The sequence below is a fragment of the Leptinotarsa decemlineata genome, unplaced genomic scaffold (genome assembly GCF_025532065.1).
Source record: "Leptinotarsa decemlineata unplaced genomic scaffold, Ldec_3_MD MMD2_P_RNA_scaffold_11, whole genome shotgun sequence".
In the NCBI taxonomy this organism is placed as follows: domain Eukaryota; kingdom Metazoa; phylum Arthropoda; class Insecta; order Coleoptera; family Chrysomelidae; genus Leptinotarsa; species Leptinotarsa decemlineata.
This window is the reverse complement of record NW_027412525.1, coordinates 3963455-3985921: the sequence shown is the minus strand read 5'-3', so window position 1 is coordinate 3985921 and position 22467 is coordinate 3963455. Positions and strand designations below refer to the sequence as shown.

Here is a 22467-nt window from a genome sequence, read left to right as displayed (position 1 = left end):
GCCTTCCTAGTGCCGATAATCGAAATTCATACCCAGCACAGATTAACAGATTAACAAATAAATTAATAATGTCGCCGAACGTTTCCACATACCGGACTCAGTTTACAAAAACACAGACAAAACATCGTAACCTTTTGACCTTTCCGTCTGCCGACAGGACATTTCATTGTTGACAAAAACAGTCGCCCGCAACACAAAGTCTTCAAAACGTTACTTATTTTGACAACTCAAGTTTTTGTTTTGTCGAAATCGATATAGTTGCTGTTTTGTTGTGGTTTTGTACGTTTTGTGGAAATCTGACATTATACATTACAACTTCAACTGAAATTTCGAAAGCTATCTGGAATAATTTGCTCGTGAAAGTCCCAAGTGTCTTCTAATATCTCTCTTGCAACTATAAACCATACACTATTTCTAGGCATTCATTCAAGGAATGCATAGGTATGTGTTTAACACCAAATTTCTAAATCTCGTTTGCCTTTTTCAGTGGCATATTAACATTAGTATGTTGAGTGTTATTTTCAATCTTTTCCTGTCATTGTGTCACCTTCATAGTTAATTTTATTGAATTCTCCATTTTCCCCCTTTTAGACACTAGGATAATGATAAAACCTCCAAATCCTGGTTAACATTTGTTCAAAAGATAAAAAAACATCTAATTTGATAACTTACTGTCTATAATACAATTCAGTCTAATTTTTAGTTAAAATGATTCACATCAATGAATCACCCAATATTGTTTCGTATTATCAGATGCTCCATGATGAGCAGATTTCAACAAAGTATAAAACATATGGTCTGAAGCTTATGGTTCTGGAGCTACAAATTATTTGAGTTGAAAACGAGCCACGCTGAATAACTTTTGAAACAATGATTTGCAGGAAAAATAAAAAAACAGGTCAACAATTATACAGGAGGCTACATTTTGAAATATTCGTTGTAGAGACAAATGTGGAAGCAATAAATCAGAAAAAGAGATTTTTTATTACTTCTTGAATCAAAATCTGATGACTGGACAATGAGAAGAAAAAAATTGTTTATAGTAAATGTTCAAAAACGTTTCCACAAACTTCCATACAATGGTACAAACGAGCTTCCATTGCCGCCCTCACATGGTTGAGAATCTCGGGAGTTATTTCTCTGCAATGCCTCATAATATTCTCCCTCAAATCTTCTTATGTTGTTGATTTTATCTCATACACTTTAGACTTCAATTAACCCCATAGAAAGAAATCTACAGGGTGAGATCCTGAGACCTTGGTGGCCATTCTTAAGAACTTCTTCTGCCAATCTAGCGATCAGGAATGAGGAAGTGCACCATCCTGCTGAAAAACTATTTCATTTTCGAATAAATTTATATCCTCTTCGATTGCCCTATTGAGGCACGGTATTATTCGATTCTCCAACATATCCAAATATTTATCACTAGTCAAATTATCATCGATAAAAAAAGGTCCTATGATGTGGTCACTTTAAATTCCTGCCGAAACATTTTTTTTGATGTCGTTTTTGAGGTCGTTTGGGTATGAACTTGATGGTTTAAATGAGGATTCGTATCACTCCAATATCGACAATTTTGCCAATTCACCTCTCCATTCAAACTAAACGTACATTCATACGAAAAAGAAATTTTATACAAAAAATGCTGATGCAAGTTAACCCGTTCAGTGAAACTTTCACAAAACTCGATACGTCTATCGAAATCATCTTCGTTCAATTCATGAACTAGTCTAATCTTGTATGGATGAAATTTGTACTTATGAAGGATCCTGAAAACATTTGTGTGACTGATTCCTGATTCTGGAGATAACGGTTATGCTTTTTATTGTTAACAGATCCAGTTTCCATAAATGTGTTCAATAATTCCGAAACGTATTTATGCCGTACATTTCTTTCTGGATGATTATCATTGAACATAAGGCAGCAGCTCTAGAACTATTTCCATTATGGAATTATATACAAATTCACTATTTCAATCCGTTCTCGAAGCATATGAACCATTGCCTTTCAAGAATTCACAAAAACAGAAATACCAATCGTAACTTCACCTGGTAGATAATCGTTATTGTAGAATGAGACAAATATAAAAATCGAATTCAAACTTAACTAGGCAAAATTAGACTTTTTTGAAGTATACTTTGTAACGGCTAGTTTAGCGTTACAACAAAATGAGCATGACTATTCAGGAACACCCTGTACTAGCCATTGAACAAAATGAATTTGTGGTTGTCTACTGACAGTTGAAGATTGTAGGAAGTTCGGCAAGCAAAACATTCTACGCACTCCACAAAAAGTGTTAAATGCCAGGGGATTAAAAAAAACAACAAACAAAACGAGTTCTCGAAGTTTGAACGATAGGATAAGTCGAAAAAGTAGCGAACGGTTCACGAAGAATTTGAAGTGATTTCTTTTCATCCAAGTTTTGGGATTTTTCTTTGCTGAATCTTATGTTACACTAGTTTTCATGTTTTCTTGTGTAGATACGTTATAAACGTATTCGTGACATTTGGTTGAAAACTAGTACCTTGAGAGGGATTTACATTCGCTGCTTGTTCCTGCAAAATCGTAAGTCGAAGATTTTCATACACAATTTTCTTGTAACTCGAAACCGAACGTTTTCAGGCAGCACTTTCCAACAAAATCGAGTAGCTGCCGAATTTCATATATGATCGTAGACCCTCATCAAAAGAGGTAGTTTTACTCTTATAAGTAATTAAGTAATAGGTTTCAATTTGTTTTGTTGTGCATTCTAGGGTCTTACTCAAGGGTCTCACTCTAGGATCGTACTCTTACTCTTAGTCTTGAGTCAGTTTCAGTTAGTTGAATCCGTGACACAATTCTGATGTACCTCGATGAATTTGAATGAAATACCTTTTGTGCAGTTGGATTGGAGAGTGCAGTAATGCTGTTCACCCGCCGGTTACCAAGTTACATCTGAACCTGAATCCTGAATTATGTGACAGATAAGATGCATGATATTTGTTTGTGACTGTAGAGAAAACATATATATTTATGATACTTACATTTATATCTATTATATAATTCTCCATATTCTCCATATTCAACTATATAACACCTTACCACTCATTACGAATTAGCCTTAAAGTGTAAGCTTCACGTGCGCACGTTGAATATATATATATATATATATATATATATATATATATATATATATATATATATATATATATATATATATATATATATATATATATATATATATATATATATATATATATATATATATTTATTTTTTTATAGCTACATCACTAACCCTATTTTGACTGATAGGAATTTCATATGTGGTGAACTCAGAAGTAATCTCGAGTATGATACAATGCTGAAATCAGTATTTACTCGTTACTATTAGTAATTAAACTTCTTCACTCAACTCACTCATAAATTAGAACCTTAAAGAATTTTAGTGTACTTATCAATAATATTAATATACCTATTTTTTTGTCATCCAAACATATATCCCTTTTTTAATTTTTTTCTTTTTCTTAATAAATAAGTGGTTCAAGGTGAAGCTTGCTATCTGTCTCTCCCGACAAATCATCATAGTCTTTCCAAACCAAATAAGCATAATTGTACTTGTATCCAAGTTTTCAAGGTATAGTACAGGACGAAATCCAAAAGAACTGAAGGTTCCCCAGTTTGAACCTGCGAAAATAAACTGGTGGCGCCCCCTAGCATTTTTTTTTATATTTTATTATTTTTTTTCTTTATATATATATATATATATATATATATATATATATATATATATATATATATATATGTATATATGTGTGTATATGTATATGTATGTATATGTATATGCATATATGTGTGTATATATAATTTTTTAACCCAGCCTACTCTCCGACTGCGCGCCGTGCATTTTTGGTTTTGCAGCGCGTTAACGCATTTCGTCCTGGGAAAGCTGTTGAAAATTCAGCCGTTGCAACTTCACAAAAACACCTATGAAACCTAGGTAACAGATTGTACAGAAGTTCATTCAGGGTGGCCCGTTTTCAACTCAAATAATTTTTAGCTTCCAAACTATGAGCTTCAGACATAATGTATTCTACTTTGTTGAAATCAGTTCATCATGGAACATTTGATAATGCAGAACAATTGATCGATGCTCTGGTGAATGGTAACATGCTCTGGGGTGCGATAAGGAAAGTTAGATCAAATATGAATATGTCAAAATGTGTCCCCCTGTATACTATTGTTGAGGTGTTTTTGTATTATTCCTGAAAATCATTGTTCCAAAAGTTATTCAGGCGTGCTCGTTTTCAACTCAAATAATTTATAGCTCCCGAACCATAAGCTCAAAGTTTTATACTTTGTTGAAATCTTCTCATCATGGAGCATCTAATGATGCAAAACATTACAGGGTGATCCATTACAAAAATATGTGACATGCTCTGGGGGTACGATAGGGGAAGTAACATCAAATGTGATTATGTCAAAATGTGTCCCCCTGTATACTATGGTTGACGTGTTTTTTTTTTTATTTTTCCTGCAAATCATAGTACCAAAAGATATTCAGGGTGGCTCGTTTTAAATGGAATGCACTGTATATGTTGTCGAAGGGTTCGCGTTGAACAGCGTCTGGAGTTTTGTGTTCGACGTTTCGGCTCCGATTTTGGAGCCATTTTCAAAAAATTGATGTGACTTGACGCCGGAGCCTCAATCTGCCTACTCTGAGGTCTCAATCTGCTTCCTCCATAGATCGAACTTAGATTCAATCTAAATCGAAGATTATCACGGACAAAGTATGATGAGCTGTTTTCTCGGGTTTTGTTCATTGTTCTGTGTTTTTTTGATCCTCACAAGGATTATTTTCACAACATTTTGGTAAACTCTAACTTGCCATCTTCTGGTGATGTCTGGAGTTCTAGTTCCAAACTCCAGATCACTAGAAGATGGCAAATGAGACTCTATGATACGTGTGATGTATGACTTGATATTATAGTAGCAAAGCTGAACTCAATATTCATTTCATAACAGCCGTTTGCATTCGTTTTTCATTTCAGATATGGTTTCATTTATTTCTCTGAATTCAAAATTCAGTAGATATTCAGTAGTTCTTTATGTAGAATAGAATTCATGAAAAACTCTTTCAACTCTTAAATATATGACAGTCACATCAAGGAACACATATCAGATATGTTCCCTGCAGTTTAAATTTGCCAAAAAAAAAAGAAAAACTAATATTTTTTTCAAAGAGATTTTCGTTATCATAGGGCTCATGACTTCACCAATAAATTTGGTGCATTTTACAATAAATTTTTTTGCGAAGTGAGTGCTTTTGCACTTATCTCCATTTTTCTTTATTCAACAATTTTTTTTTACCGAAGTATGCGCGCGAATTAGGCCCTATCGCCCGAAGCCTCGATACGTTCGGGAGGGCGCGCCAGCATTATCAACCAACGACCACTCCCCACACCGTGGGGTAAGTGATCATTGGGTCCGAGAATCATGTGCCCTGAGCAAGCGCAGTGAGCCAAAAATGACAGCCTTCTGCATCTGTCCGGCTAAGATTTCTGCGTTAGTGCGGCAACCCGGTATGATTTCAAGATTCGAGAGTAGAGAGGGCATCATTCCACCAAGGACTCCAATAATCAGAAAAACCTTCACAGAGTGATCTGGATACAGTCTGCGGAATTCGAAGAGAAAATCTCGATATTTTATCCATTTTTCCTCCTCTTTTCTGACGATATTCGTCTCGCCAGGAGCTGAAAACTCCACGACATATATCTTTTTGCTCTGGTGGTCGAGAAGGACTACATCAGGCTTATTAACTTGTATGAGCTTGTATTTGCCGAGTTCATCAGCTGCTCGGGCAGCTGCCCTAAAGAGATGTGCTCCAATTCCTGCTCTCTCATGGTCACGTACCATGCAGAGAAGGGGGTCCGAACTCCTGATGACTTTATAGGCTATATCCAGTACCATTCTGTCATGTAGACACTGCAAACTCAAAAGTCAATGGCCTTCCTGTTGTCGAGGGAAGTACAACCGTGGAACGGACGATTTGGAATGCAAACTCCTACAGAGATGCATCATTTTTCGGGTCTTTACGTCGAGTTGATACAGCTTCTCCCGAGTCCACTACTCCAAACGAGTAGAGTAAGATTGGAACGGCAAGCATATTTGTTGCAGCAACTTTGTTCATCCCCGACAGATCTGATGACCAGATGTGTCGAAGTTTGTGCTGATACTTGCCGCGGAGAGAGTTTTTCACTGCTTTTACCTCTTGTAAGTGGCGTTGTTCCACCTAGGGTTCCCACCTCTCCCGGAATTCCGGGAGTCACCCGGATTTAAGCTCTGAAAATTAAAATCTCCCGGCTCCCGGAAGAAATTTAAAATATACAAAATTCTCCCGGAATAACAAGTTGTGCAAAAGTAACGATGAAAACTCTCTGCCGTTATGTTACATTCCTACTGTTACTTTTTACACAATTCGACACAGATTTTCAACACTGCCATGATTTTGTAACTTGCACAGAATCGCACGATGTTATTATGATTGAAATCCGCCAAAAAATTATAAATAGAAGAAAGGATTTTTTTTGGTAGTTCAGTAAAAGATCTTTTAAAAAAAAACTAAATGAAACAGACAACGCTACGTTTTACAAGGAATCAGACATTTTCTTTCAGAGATGTTCGAATTACCTGAATAAATGTTATGACTTTGAAAATTCTGAGTACAGTAAATTGAGTATACTTTCAATGAAAAAACCGATAACTTGGGATGATTTGAGAGATTTGGCCGTTGATTTGAAGATCAGTTTAGTTAAAAATAAACTTTAAGATTATTGCATTTTAAGGAAAGTTCAAGACAGCATTGTTAAATCAAATGAAAGAGTGGATTTGAGGTGGGCAAAATTTTTCTCAACCATCGAAAATGGAGTTGGTGTTATGTTAAAAAAAATTGTTTCATTTGTTTTATCTGCACCTGTATCTAACGCTGCATGCGAGCGTGTTTTTAGCATAGTATTCGATGTATGGACAAAGGAAAGAAATCGTTTAAATGAAGAACATGTCAAGGCGGAAATTCAAACGTTTTTCAATTTTAAAATGGACTGCAAAGAGTTTTTTTAAATTTGTCTATTCTAGACCAGATATTTTAAAATCTGTTCGTTCAAATGTAAAATATAAGTTCAAAATAAAATAAAAAGTTATGATAATCAATGTTTTTTTTTTCTCCCGGATTTAGACAGCTAAGAGGTGGTAACCCTAGTTCCACCCCAAGGTAAGTATACGTCTCTCCGGCATCCAAATGGTGTAGGATGCTTCCATCTACGAGCTGCATATTTTCTCCGTAGTCCCCGCATCGTCCTCTTGTGAGATGCGTGTTGAGCATGCGTGTACTCTTCCACCACCCTCAAGGACTGATGGAGATTCTTCTCTCCAGAAGCATAAAGTTTAAGATCATCCATATAAAAAAATGGGGAAATCGGTGACATTGTGCCTCCGGTTTCCAGGGTGCCACAGTTATACCCTCGAGTATTTCTGAGCGCAACAGATAATGGCAATAGTGAGATGCAGAAGAGAAGGGGACTGAGGGAATCGCCCTGAAATACACCCCTTCTGAAAGTGACCCACCCTGTTAGGACTCTGGCTTGACCATTATTATTATTATTAATATTATTATTATGTTGTGTGAAACATTTCCAATGAATCAATAAAGTTATTATTATAATGCATTTCCATATATAAGAAAAAACGCAAAAATTGAAAAACGATTTCATTGATATACTCACGGAATAAAACAAATGCACAACACTATACAGGCCGTTTCTTTTATCATGTGGTAACATTGCTATATTCTAAATTGTAACAGATACGAAGACGATTGAATGGGAAAAAAGGTAACTGTCATCGGGAACAATACAATGGTCGAAGAAAATTTACGAGGACTCTCGCCCTTCCCGAATTATACGGGGAAAACCACAAATTCTGTTTTTTGTTTTTTTTTTTTCGAATGGAACTGTTATTTCCGAGAATATAAAAAAATGGAAAAGGAAAATGTTATTATATTCGAAGTGTACTGTGACGATGTAATAATAAATATTCGATAAAACGTTTCGTGTCAACATGGCCACCATCAACTTTTTTTTGAATACGGATCTGTCTTTTTTATTACAGATATTAATAAAACGATAAATTCGCAATCAAAGGGTATATCACATTTGATATTTTTATAATCTACAATAAATACTCGAATTGATGACCTCTTTGTTGAATGCACATAAGTTGTCGGTCCAGACAATTTATGTGGCAATTTTTTAGCGTAATAGGTGTAATACTAATACATGCATCTTATTTTTTGTTTGAGATGGTTGATATCTGTACTTGGTGTTAAAAAAACTTTATCCTTCATGTATCTTCAGACAAAAAAAATCTAAAGGAGTAAGATCTGGGGATCGAGCTGGCCAGTTAATTGGTCCATTGTTTCCAAACCATTGTCTTGGTAATATTCCATCTAAATGTTCCCTTACTTTTGCTGCATTATGGGGAAGAGCGCCGTTCTGTTGAAAATAATGTATTTCATGGCGGATATTCAGTGGCAATTCATCTAAGTAGCCATCGAATTCATTGAATAGAAAATGAAGATACATTTCACTATTCAAATGATCATCATAAAAGAAGGGGCCAAGGATGTTTGTTCCCACAATTCCCAACAAACATTCGTTCCGAACCTTTCTTGGAAATGGGTTTTCCAATGTAAATGTTCATTTGTATTATTCCACCTATAATAGAAATTTCTGTTAAACCAACCGTTGTTGGTCCATATTATTTTTTTACAAATATTTTCAACTTCCCTATTTCTACGTCTTAACCACTTCGCAAATCGTACTCTCCTTTCGTAATCCCTTTCATTGAGGTGAACTTTGCGTATCCTGTAGCATTTATATTCGTTCTTTTTCAAAATAGTTCTGGTGGATTTTACAAAAATCCCCATTTCGTGGGCAATTTCTCGTAAAGAACAATCTTGATTAGCATAATTTTTGTAACTGGTCAATCCTAAATTAAGAAAAAAAAGATGTTTTCACTGTGTAAATTTTTATGTGGTAATATTTGCTTACCCATAACATTTATTTGATTCCTCACATTTCCAGTAACCACACATTTTCTTGTTTTCTTTTTGTCAAATGCACCATAGTCCCTCAAATTTCTTTCTAATCGTCTAAACATTTAGATGTTTGGAATACGACGATTCGGGTATAGCTCAACATACATATTCTTTGCCAAAAGAGGATTTCTATTTGATTTTGCATAACTAAATAGCATAGCACTCCTTTCATCATTTGAATACATCTTTGATATGTTCATAAACGTCTGACAGTTCTCAACAGATATCAACAACGCATTAATTTTTCCTGCCATAGAAACGAAGCAAAGCCTACGCGTTTAAGATGGTGAATGAATTGAGATGCTATTTGATCATACCAAATTATAACTCAAATTTTGACGAAAAACTACTATTTTCGTTACTTCCACGATTGAGAATTATAAAAATATTACGAATTACAATTGATTAGGGAGAAATACGCCTTGAAAGGATAACAGCAATACAATAATTTCCAAAACGAAAAAGTACGAATTTTCATTGTGTTAGGGTACCTACCTGTCGAATTTATTGGGTTGTCTGAATTATATTTTGAAGAAATCAAAACAATTTACAAAAGAAGTAACGACTGGAAAGTAATTTAAAATTGTTGTCAATGATGGTGGTAGTTATTTCAAATGAAACACTATAAAAATATCTAATATGATATACCCTCGGATTGTGAATTAATTGCTTTATCAATATCTGTAATAGAAAAGACAGGTCCGTATTTAAAAAGAAAAAGTTGATGGTGGCCATGTTGACACAAAGCGTTTTATCGAATATTCATTATTACATCGTCATAGTACACTTCGAATACAATATCATTTTTCTTTTACATTTTTTTATATTCTCCGAAATAACAATTCCATTCAAAAAAACGAAAAACAGCATTTTTGTTTTCCCCGTATATCTCGAGAAGGGCGAGAGTCCCCGTAAATTTTCTTCGACTATTGTATTGTTCCCGATGACAGTTACCTTTTTTCCCCATTTAATTATCTTCGTATCTGTTAAGGTTTAGAATATAGCAATGTTACCACATGATAAAAGAAACGACCTCTATATGAGTTGCAAAAAAATTATGAACGGTAAATGAAACAATAAAACACATATAACAGTCTTAATGCAAGCATTCTTCAAAAAAAATTGAAATATCAGTAGATAAATGTGAGGTGAACATAAAAATAAAAGTATACCTAATTATATAGTTCTTGCTAATTGAAATACAGTCGCGGGTAATGAATTTGTAGGTAATACTTTGAGCAATCATTTCATGAATTTTTATTGCCATAAACCGAACTAAGATGAAATTGAACTTTCTGCTCATGAAACAAAAACATTTTCATGTATTCAACAATTCCTGTGAACATTTTTTTCATATTCAAAAACGTTTTCAAAACCTGCAGCAGACAGGTATTGATGAAATTAGTAGTAGCCAATATCGTATGCATTCTACTTTCGTATTTTATAATGATCAATGCTTCTTTAGGCTGACAGTAGATCAAGATTCTCATCGTTATAAAAAAATAAGATTCTATATTGAATTTATAGATATTTTTGGCAATATAAATAACACAAAAGAATAAAAATCTTTATTATCAGACTAATTGTTGTACATAGCATTCTACTCCATGAAGGATTTCCTAAATTTATATTTAGGTATGTTTTTTATAGTTTCTACCATTGTATTTATGTTTGTACAATAATTACTCATGTGTATTATTTTATGTTTGACCAAACAACTGTTTTTCAAACTAGTCCAACAAACTCATGTATACTTTTTTATATTTGTACAGGAGTTTACAATGATCAATAACCTAATTTTGACTCTGAAAAGTAATAAAAAGGTTGGGATACTCTTTAAAAAAATGACTTTTGTGATTTTTTTTTAATTTGACTTTCAAATTTTTTGTAGACACCTTCTGTGAGAAATTGATGGTTTTTGGCATGTCATACAGTGCATTTTTGTGTCCCCGCCCCTTTTATTTTTTGAACGGGTCAACTCAGAAAATTGAAATTTGGAATAATGAAATCAGACTAATAATGACAGTTTATGTGTAAAGGCTGGCAGTGCAAACTACGCAATTTGGAATCTGCGAGACACTGTCTCTATAGAAGTTATAAAACTCATGTATCATGGACTGGTACAATCAAGGATACAGTATGGATTGATCTTCTGGGGTAACTCTGCATATACTGACCGCATTTTTAAGGTTCAGAAAAGAGTAATTCGCTGTATGAACAAATCTCGTCCACTGGACTCTTGTAAACCACTGTATAAAAAATTCAACATCCTACCATTGCCGTGCCTATACATATTACAGCTAGTGTTATTTATCTATGATAATAAACACCTATATCCAAAAAACTCTGATATACATAATTACGCTACTCGGGGCGAACATAGTTTATACCACCCCTACTCTCGCTTGAGTGTGAGTCAAAATTCCTCAAAATACTTAGGTATTAAATGTTTCAATAAAATAACAACTTTTATAGGAATTAATAAAAGTAGAACTGTAATGAAGAATGAACTATATGATTTCTTGTTGGATAACTGCATCTACAATATGAATGAATTTCTTGCTTTTAGTGCTTAGATAAATGACTTAGTTTTATTTTATACATGTAGTCTTCTCTGTTAAGTTTGTTCAAGGTCAAACATTTGTGTTTTGCTTTTAGCGTTTATTTCTAATGCATGCATACTTTATTTTGAAGTGAAATTGACAAATGATACTTTCAAGATGGCGACTGGGCGCCATCTGGGAAAAAAAATTAAATGGAAAGGGGGGGGGGGGTCTTGTGATACATCATTTTGAAGCTCCTAACAAATACTTCACAACCCTAGAATTAAATAGAAAATGGAAAGGGGGGGTCTTGTGATACATAATTTTAAAGCTCGTGACAAATACTTCACAATCCTAGAATAAGTCAATATCTTCACCTACTGCAAAATGGCGGAACATTCAATAATTTCCTGAAGAAAAACACATTACTATCGATATTTCTAAAAATATTTCTTTTTATCTGCCATATGGCAATTCCAACAACCCCTTAAGGTTTGTTAAGTTATGTTTTGTTTATAAAAACGACAAAAAATGAACATCATTGTTCAGTTAGAATATTCTCATTTAGTTTTCAGTTTTCCCAATATCCAGAAAAAAAGTAACGTTTGGGCAGTAATATTGGGAAACCAAATTGTAGGACCTCTATTTATTGATCAAGTTTTAACAGGGGAACTGTATTTGAGTATGCTGGAAACTACTGTTGACCCTCTCATCACTGAAATCTTCGAAGCGAATTCTAATGAATTCGATATAGATATTGTATTCCAACAAAATGGAGAACCACTACATTACTCCAGACAAGTAAGAAACTATTTGGATACTACTTTTCCCGGTCGTTGGATTGGCCGTCGAGGTCCTACAGAATGGCCAGCCCGCTATTCGAAGCAAAAGGTGTACGAAACTGAACCTGCTTCAATATTGGAGATACGGCAGAAAATAATAAATATTTGTAAAGATATTGACGTTACTGTGTTCGAAAATGTTCGGCGTGAAATATCGTATGAACAGCCTTTATATGTCAAGAAGTTCAAGGCAACCATTTCGAGCATCTTCTGAACTGACCTCAAGCTTATTACGTCATATTATGTAGTTAAATGTCAATGTATTCAGGCAATTATTAAATGTTCCGCCATTTTGTGTTAGGTGAAGATATTGACTTCATATTCTAGGGTTGTGAAGTATTCGCCAGGAGCTTCAAAATGATGGCGGTCGGTAGCCAGGCGGTTCGACATGGGTGCTTTGACTGCCGTGTTGGTCGGTAGTTCAAGCCCTAATCTGAACGATCGATTTTCACTTGCTATCGTTCAACCCGTGTTAGGAATCACACGTTAAAAGGTACAACCTCGTTAATCTTTAGCTCGCACAAGTTTCGACTTCTGAGGGTTGTCGTTCGTAGGGGTGCGACTGCTGGTTAACGGAAAAACAGATTTCAAACGTATTTTAAACAGATGTATCACAAGACCCCCCCCCTTTCAATTTAATGTTTTTTCCAGATGGCGCCCAGTCGCCATTTTGGAAGTCTCATCTATCAATTTCACTTCAAAATAAAGTATTCATGCATTAATTTCATTATCCCAAATTTAAATTTTTTGAGTTGACCTGTTCAAAAAATAAAAAGGGGGAGGACATTAAAGAAATGCACTGTATAATTTGGACAGTTAATGGGTAAAATATAGAGCTGGAATTTGATGTAGAATATAAACCTACTTCCAGAATAACTGGACTTGAAACTTTTTTGAATGAATAGTAAATTTTCATTAATTTTTCCTCTATACTTTTTTTAATATCTATCGAAACAGTTCCCACAGAGCACCCTGTATAGGCATATCAAGTATATGTGTTCAGTTCATTTCATTTGATTTCTTTGTCCTTGTCACCCCAATGTTCAAATTTAGACATCAGCTATTCAAAGTCATAATCTCAAAGGTTGAACTCGAGTAACTATCAGACATCTAATAATACTCCAAGGAATTCAAGAATTCCATTCGACCTTTGACATCAACTGAAAACGTATAAACATAAAACACAATGCCAAGGCCAATGCCAGTAAACTAATTTATTTTATGGGTGAGAAAGAAAATTCTTCAAATGAAAGCAACCTCTAAATTTTCCAAAACATAAATAGTTCTGAATTCATACCATTTAAGGAAAGAACTCATTTATTTCAAATATTTGCAAAAGCCCTCATATCCTTTTTTGTTATTTTGATCAAATTGAATATCTTGCTAACAAACAAGATTTTAAAACTAACAACTATATCCATACATACCCTTTAAACCACACATATTGAACAATTAATGAGAAAAGAGACCTCTAAAATGACATGGAATTCAAATATCAGGCACATTAAAGGGAGTTTCAAGGATTCTTCTCCCTGCTCTGTCTCCATGTTCAATCTGTTTAAGTATGTTGATGTTTCATTCATAAACTTTTGAATAAAATACAAGGTGCTAGTAATCGCATGTTAAAAGGTAAGACCTCGTTAACTCTTAGGTCACACAAGATTCAGCTTCTGATGATTATCTTTTAGCATTCTAACCGTAAAATACATTTTGAACATTTGATAACATAGCCATCAAGCCACAATGCCATCAACACAAAAAAAGGAACAGGGAAGAAGTTAATACATTCTTTCGTTTTTATCAGGTGTGTTCAGTACTAACTTAATTTTTACTTCGTGCTTCTTATGCATTCTAGTAATTTGAACATAATGACTTTTACAACCTAACTAATGAAATTTAAAATTTCTGGTAACAAAATTTATCTAAGCCTCATATTAATCATCATTAAAAAACAAATATAATAAAAGTAAATTTTTCAAATATATTTGGTCATTGAAATATTGTTCAAAATTCTTAAATACATTGATTTCTAAGCATTCCAAAACATGATTTTCAAATATGGAATTGGTTTTCACGTTCAAGGAACTACTTCTAAGTGATTTCTCTGGATGAAGTTTTTTCCATTTGGCCATTAAATTGTTTAGGAAAAAAACAAAAGTTTTAATTGTTATCAATAATTATGCTCAAATTATTATTTGTTTGCGTTATATATTATGTGTTTTTCTCTCATTTTTTTCATGACAGCCATTTAAACAATCTTGTGCCATTTACTAGTTCGTACAGTTCCCTTGCTGGGACCTAAGCATAATTTAGGTTGTTCAAAAATTGTTTGCCTCCTGGAATCCAATGCATATCTGTCCCTTTGTTGCATTTTCTGCAGTTAAGTTTTCCATTGTACAACCCTATTTTGTCCAGGTGTCCTCTCAATTGAGTGTTGAGTGACTAGCCCTGTAATTGTTCTTGAGCTGATCCCTGTTTTGTTGAAGCGGTTTTTTGGTACTCTTCTTGGACAGTTCCTTTATAAAGGTTTTTCCATGTTTGTAGAAAGTCTTTTTTAGATTATTTATGAGTTGAGTACAGTTTTTTGTTCCCTCAGGTCAAATGAACATTTTGATGTAAAAAGAAACCTCAGTTCCTCATTTTCAAATGTTTTCCATTTATTATATATTTTCAATGTGTTGAAGATGGAAACTAGGTTCATTGGCCTCCGACAAATTGAATTTCAGCTTTAATATCGTCAGTTTTTTTTTATTATTTTATCTAATTAATCATTTTTGACTTACCATATATACGCTATGTATCACAAATGGTGAATAAATATTTTTTTTACCGAAGTTTGCGGTGGTCAGGCCCTATCCCCTGAAGCCCCGATACATTCAAAAGGGCGCGCTAGTATTACCAACCAACGACCACTCCCCACGCCGTGAGATAAATGATCATTAGTTCCGAGAATCATGTGACCTGCGCAAGCGCAGTGAGCCAAGAATGACAGCCTTTTGCATCTGTCCTTAGTCCAGCAAGCCAGTATGATTAAGAGATTCGAGAGTAGAGAAGACATTATTCCACCAAGGACTTCAATAATCAGATCAACCTCTTGACAGAGTGGCCTGGATAGAGTTCGAAGAGAAAATCTCAATATTCTCTTCTCTTTCGGAAGATATTCGTGTCGCCAGAAGCTGAATACTCCACAACAAATATCGTCGTGCTCTGGTGGTCGGGAAGGACTACATCAGGCTTATTAGCTTGTATGAGCCTGATAGTGGCAAACGAATAGTTCCAATAAATTCGGCACTTCTCGTTCCCCACAACGGATTCAATATCCCCCGGAGCATAGGGCAACACCGATGTCTCATCAATACTGTAAGAGTGGCGTAGGTGGTAATAAAAGCACTCTTAGAACCGCGTTATGTGGATGGATATAGGTAGAGACCGCATATGCTGGACATGCTGACATCAAGTCCACTCGCGGCCTGGCTTATTATTATTATTGTCTGGCACACTCATCAGCTCTTTCGTTGCCTGAGCGTCCTGGCACCCAGTATATAGTCAATTTATTTCTTTCCACCAGTTTTTGAAAATGAAAGATTTGAACGTAGCATATAGAATAAATTATAATTTGAAGAAAATTTATATAGGCCAAACGGGGAGAACTTTCTCCAATTTCACGAACTATCTTTTGGTAGTTCAATCATGATTACGATTTGAAAGAGATAGGTTTAAAACTCAATCTTTTGGAATGCTTAGAAATGAATAGAGTTGATAATTTCCAACAACTGCTCAATACAAAATAGAAATAAATAATTTCCCCTTCTTATATTTGTATTTAAAGACGAAATTAGTAGTTAGGATAGATTTTGATTATAGTAATGAGGCTCATTCAGATTTAATGTTTAATAAATGTACAATTTAATGAGTTTGTTACCAGAAATCATAAAACTTAGGTAGCAAAAGCATTATTTTAAAAGTAATAGAAAATATAAAAAGCATGATGTAGAAATTAAATTTTTACTAAAACCACCTGAAACAGCTATTGTAGTATAGTGAAACATATATTGCAGTAGTGAAACAGTTTTGTGAGCTTGTTTTTATTCATTTATTCATTTTTTCAGTATCCTCAGATTTTGTCCAAAAGAGAAGAGATCTGAATTTATTTGTTGTTTTGAAAGTTGCCCAGATATCATACATCAGAACATTAGACCACATTAGAAACAAAACAATATAAACAACTTTCTTTTCTTAATGTTAGATGAAATCATTTTGCTCTTGACATTTATGAAAATAAAATGCATACACATACACATGGTATAATGAAGGATATAGACAGCTGTATAGATTTCAAACATTATTGTGTAACATGAAAATTATTTTTAAAAAGATGAGATTTATGATGTAGGCCTAGATTTGTTATCGTTAACTACACCATTCACCATTTTCATTTCATCTGAGCAAATAAATTGTTCACAAGATAGAGCCATTCTTTATATTTGCAACCTCATCGTAAAAGAATCATGTGAGAATGTAACAACACTTGAAGAATCCACATATATTTATTTTTCCGGTAACAAGTGTAGTTTCATATGTATGTTTTATGTTGGCTTCCCTGTGATTTTATCATTATTGTTAATTGTTATATGTAGCTGATGTTTGTATAGAGTTTCATTTGCTGTTTTCATTGCATTGGTTTTAACATTTAGTTTTCCTAATATTAATTTGAAGTATAGTAGTGAATTGGCACAGTGATAGTGCCTCCAACTCATGATCAAAAGGTCTATTCCAATTCAATTTTTCTCAAAAGAATGTATTTAGTTGAAGTTGGGATGATTCTGCCACGTTAAATGGCTGACAGGCTGTGAATAGCCATTATGCTCCCTAGGTAGCTCGGGAAGTTATTCACCTAATCTACCCAGAAAACGAAGTTAATGACTAAGCAGTCGATGCCTTCAACACAAAAAAAAATAATTTGAAATGATGTCAAAAACAGGGTTCCCAAATTGTGATGATAAGAATAAGGGACGTGTTTACGGTGCTCAAGTCTATTGTACCGGAGGTACAAATGCCATAGTGGCCTACTTAACATATATTTCTTTGGCTTAGAAGGTTTTATAAAATTTTATTTTTGTGAAAGATGAAATATTTATTTGAAATTTATATCAATCAACATAGTTTCTCAAATTATTCATTTAGATCCACAGCTTCTTTTTCTTTCTGAAAAAATCTTCCCACGCTCATTTCCTTTTCCGCTACAAGGATTTCAATGCAGTCTTTTACTGACGAAAATTCGTCGTATAAATCGTCTAGAGATACCCTATCATCAAGCTTCAACTGCTCAACGATAGACATCAAGTCATTGAATTAAGATTGTGATTTAATGCCATTGTTCTTAAAATAAATAGAGGATTGGCATCATTGAAATCAAACCATTTCTTCAAGTACTTCACGCTGTTTCCAGAAACAACTTGAATTCACCGCTTCAACTTTTTCTTTGCCTCCATTTAATTTCTTCATTGCCTTTCCAACAAAAGATCCGTAAACACTGTCTTCTTTTCTTTTTCCAATTTCTTGACTAACTTAACCATTATTTCATATATCTCAGTTGCTTGCAGCCTCAAAAACAAGTGACACATTACTAAGAAAATGGAAAACTATTGCGATGTCATTAGATTCACAGTCTTCTACTACTATACTGTGCTTTCTTCATTTCAAAGCAACAATCTTTTAAGACACTTGGGAATATCCTCCCCTTGACTGATAAAGACAGGCTGTACATATTACACTGGTGAGGCGTGGCGTGGGCAGACAGACGATTCGTCAAATATTTTGTGTTCAAAATTAGTTTTATCAAATGAAATTGATCCTTCAGCAAAATATGAGACTTTTGCCGTCTCTTATCAAAGTTTAAGAATGATTACTATAACAACTGACACTAATGAAATACACATAGTAGCCAACTCATTTGATATGTTCCATTGACCATACCTGTATTGAATGGATCATCTAGGCATTTGCCATTTTTTGACAATTGTCAATTGTCTGGGTATAAAATTATTTTTTTTAATTCATCTCCTTCAACAGAAAAATCTTATTGACTACCTGATTGGACTGTTTTTTTCAGAAGTTAAAAATTATGCAGTAACTTTTAGCTGTACATTTTCCAGTTTCAGATATAATTAATTTCTCACATTCTGAAAAATGAAAATACGGGTAACAGAAAAGAAAGATTGACCCTTTTCATGAAGTTTAGCTATTTAAATCTGTTTAGCTTTCAACTAATATTGATAAAAGATATTTTTCAAAACTCGTTTTTTCATTATTATGAAGCTCAAGGTGAAATCATACTGTACACTTTGAAATTTCAATTATAAAGTTGTCGATGCCATTTGAAAAAATTATACAGAAGTCATATTAACAATATGTGCCATATGAACTGTACTAGGGTAATGTAAATGCCGAATCTGTTTTGAAATCTGTTCAAAATCTGTTTTTCTGTTAACCAGGTGTCGCACCCCTACGAACGACAACCCTAAGAAATCGAAACTTGTGCGAGCTAAGGATTAACGAGGTCTTACCTTTTAACGTGTGATTCCTAACACGGGTTGGTCGATAGCAAGTGAAGATCGATCGTTCAGACTAGGGCTTGAACCACCGACCAACACGGCAGTCAATTCGAGTGAGTGAACAAATCACCCACGCCGAACCGCTTGGCTACCGACCGACCGAAAAAAAAATCAAGAAACATCTGATAACTATTTGAAAGTGAAAACTAAATTAACAGCCAAATGATTATATTGAAAGGTAATTTCAATATAAATTTGGGTAGACATTAATTTGTTTAATTTTGCCTTATTAAAATTGATTATTATTGGTTAACTGAGTTTGTTTCCAAATACAATCTCCAATATTGAAAAAAAACTTATTAAAAATATTGAAATAACTTTCCAATGTAGAGTTCACAGTAGCCCATGTCAAAATTGGAAGGCAATTCTTTGCAATGATTAATGTATGGCAATTAATAATGTAAGAATGTTGGTAAACATAAGAATTCGTTATCATTGAAATGTAAACACATAGTGATAACTTGAAATAACTTGTATACTTGAAAATGTTGCATTTGATAAAAATTAATATAAGCAACAAAAATTAGTTAATTTTGGCAAGCTACTGAATGGCAAATTGTATTAATCACAATGGATATGGGACTAAATTGAAAATTGTAATTATTAGATCTCACCTTCTGCAATATCTTCGCATTCTAGTAATTTTTGTTCTGCTGTTTTTCTGGCTCCTTTTTCTCTTTCATACTGCGTAACAAGTTGTTCATTATCTTCACGAAGCAACTCCAATTCAACGTCATGCTCCTTTAAAGGATACAGTAGGTATTAATATGTTGTTGAAAGCTTAATATATCAGAAATTTACCTGATTTTGTTGATAGGCCGCATCTAAACATTCTAATACGTTCACAAGTAGTGGCATCAACGTTTTTACAACATCCTCATCATATCTGGCTATCATGCCTTCAAATTCCTGATAAATACTACCTGCAAGAGACTGAACTTTCTCTGACATGACAACATGGGAATCTTCATGGGTTCCATATACAGTCTCAGCTCCGAGTCCGAGACTGCCACCAGAATCTTCCAAATTCATGTCCAAATTATATTATTTCAGAAAGAGAAACCTATTTTACCAATTTGTTGTTGGCTCAAATCTCACATGTTAAATAAAACGATAACGTCATTGAAAACAACACATTTTTGAACTCATTATTATTTAGGCGCAGATGAGAATTTTCTTTGGCTGGCCAGATTTATTAACACCCACTACTTTTGACGAAATTCTTCACATTATTGACAATGACAATTTGACATTAAGACAAAAAGCAAAATGTTTTGTAGAAAGGATGATTTTTATCCTTCATCCAGTGTTGCCAACCATAATAAAACATTTCTAGTTATCTGAATCACAAAGCGTAGTTGTTTAGAATGAATCTAGTAATACGGTTGATTATTGACAGTAAATCGCGCAAAACTTTTCAAGTCTCAATTGTGCGACTACCTTTGACAGTTCAAAAACCGTTCAAATAGCGAACAGCTACAGAATTAGACCGTATTTCACTTCAAATATGTTCCAAACCACTAACCAGAGTTTTTGACGACGGCTGGTAATTGTGCCAGTCAATTGCTAAATATTTTCGATATAGAAAGTGGAAACCATGTAGTGTGGCCATAGGTTTTTCAATTAATTGATCTTCTAAAATTTAAACTGAAAATTGAATTTAGACGTCCTTTTTCAAGAGTTACATTAACATTCTGATGTATCGTCGAAGGAAGATGAATATATCAGAGGGCCTCTAATATCAAAGTATTTCAAGAGGTAACGATGAAAATATCTTCACTATTGTTGTCTTCAGTATGTTATCACTAGCATTTAATACATCAAATACATTGCTGAATGTAGAAAGGGATGATGAGCCGAATGTCTTGATATCAACCCTAGAGATAGTTTTATCGGACATAGCACTTGAAAACGGCAAACCATAGACACGTGTTTCGGGCTTTTGTTTGGTCTATCATCGGTATAGTGCAGCCAAGTGCAAGAATGGGTAACACTTGGTTACCAAAATGAGTGCAAATTCATAGAGCCATCAGCAGAAGCCAGCCGCACATTTATGGTTTGAGTTAACACAAGAATACTACTAAAATTAACACGGAGGTAGCTATATAGCTACCTGCGTGACATCCGGGTCCAGGAAATCATACAAAGATGATTCCCTGGATTTATATCAAAACACTCGGTATCAGTCTGGAGCTGTTTAACAGTGTCAGGCCCTTCACGAACAGTTTCTGAGGGGTGCAAGGGTCAGGCGGGAAAAAGAGAAAAGGTGGAGCTTGTAAGTAGCCAAGATATGTGCATAAACACAATATCGGTACAAAAGCAACTCGACAGTGGTAGTACGTAAAATACGTTGTAATCGTGTGTTTCTAGGTTTGCGGTTGGGTTATTGCTGTTTTATTTCGGTTTAGTTCAGTTCGTGCTTAGTATACATCAAAAGACAAATAGAAGGTTGTTGGACGATATGAATATGGAAAGCAAACATTGTTGGAGAGACGTTGTTCCTAAAAAAAGAATGAGTTTGAGTATAAGACGAATTAGTGCAAAAACAAGAATCGCTAGACTATCCCAACACAAGTAAATTAAAATTTTTGATTTTCAAAGAAATACTTTTGTGAACCGAAACTAGAATTTTATTGGAGGAGTGAAAACTTTATTTACGCCGTACATAAAGTAAAAATTTTACGCGTAGTTTATAAAGTTCAACTTCATGCACTAAGGCGAGAATTACACTTTTTGTACTCACGACATATCATTCGTGTGTTCCATAAATAAAATATGTGTCTTATTCTTTATTATTTCAGGTCCAAAACAAACAATGTAACGAATGAGTTATCTTTAATTTTGGAAAATAATAAGAATAACGATCCAAATATAGAAAATATATCTGCAGATCAATTGGACAGCGATAACAGAGAGATAACATCATCATATACGAATTTTGGTGAAGATACAAAAACCCAAATGGATGGTAAAACCAATGAATTTAAAAAAAGAAATTTCAAAGACACTGTTGAAAAAGAAATTATTTTGGTTGAGAAAAGAATTATAGATATCGACCATTTTTTCAATGCACGGAGAAAACTGTATAGCAATATTCAAGAGAAATATAGTAAATATTACAAAAATTTCTGGTACTATATATGACACTAATATAATATTATAATTCATGAAATGAAATAATTATAACTGAATATAGTAAATTTCATAGTCACCTCATCATATGAAAACAGGTTGAATCCTAAATATCAGGTACCATAATCCTTGAAGAATCAATTTTCATTTATTCATATTTTTATCAAGTAGACATTCAAAAAATCTACTAGAACATCAAATTTTGT

General features: G+C 33.9%; 1 protein-coding gene and 1 long non-coding RNA gene across 3 annotated transcripts in view; one reads left to right on the top strand and one right to left on the bottom strand.

The window, feature by feature from the left end:
• Positions 1-20425, bottom strand: part of syd (JNK-interacting protein syd) — a 63797-nt gene extending 43372 nt beyond the window's left edge. For both annotated transcript variants that reach the window (XM_074170036.1, XM_074170043.1), the window contains exons 1-2: positions 19931-20425; positions 19744-19870 (exon numbers count right to left, since the gene is read on the bottom strand). In XM_074170036.1, coding sequence (XP_074026137.1) covers positions 19744-19870; positions 19931-20161 — 358 coding nt within the window. In that variant the 5' untranslated portion in view covers positions 20162-20425. The remainder of the gene's footprint in view (positions 1-19743; positions 19871-19930) is intronic.
• Positions 2113-3037, top strand: LOC141480170 (uncharacterized). The gene is made up of 3 exons (XR_012464208.1): positions 2113-2565; positions 2623-2691; positions 2754-3037. It is a non-coding gene; the product is annotated as an uncharacterized lncRNA (long non-coding RNA).
• Positions 20426-22467: the final 2042 nt, after the last annotated feature.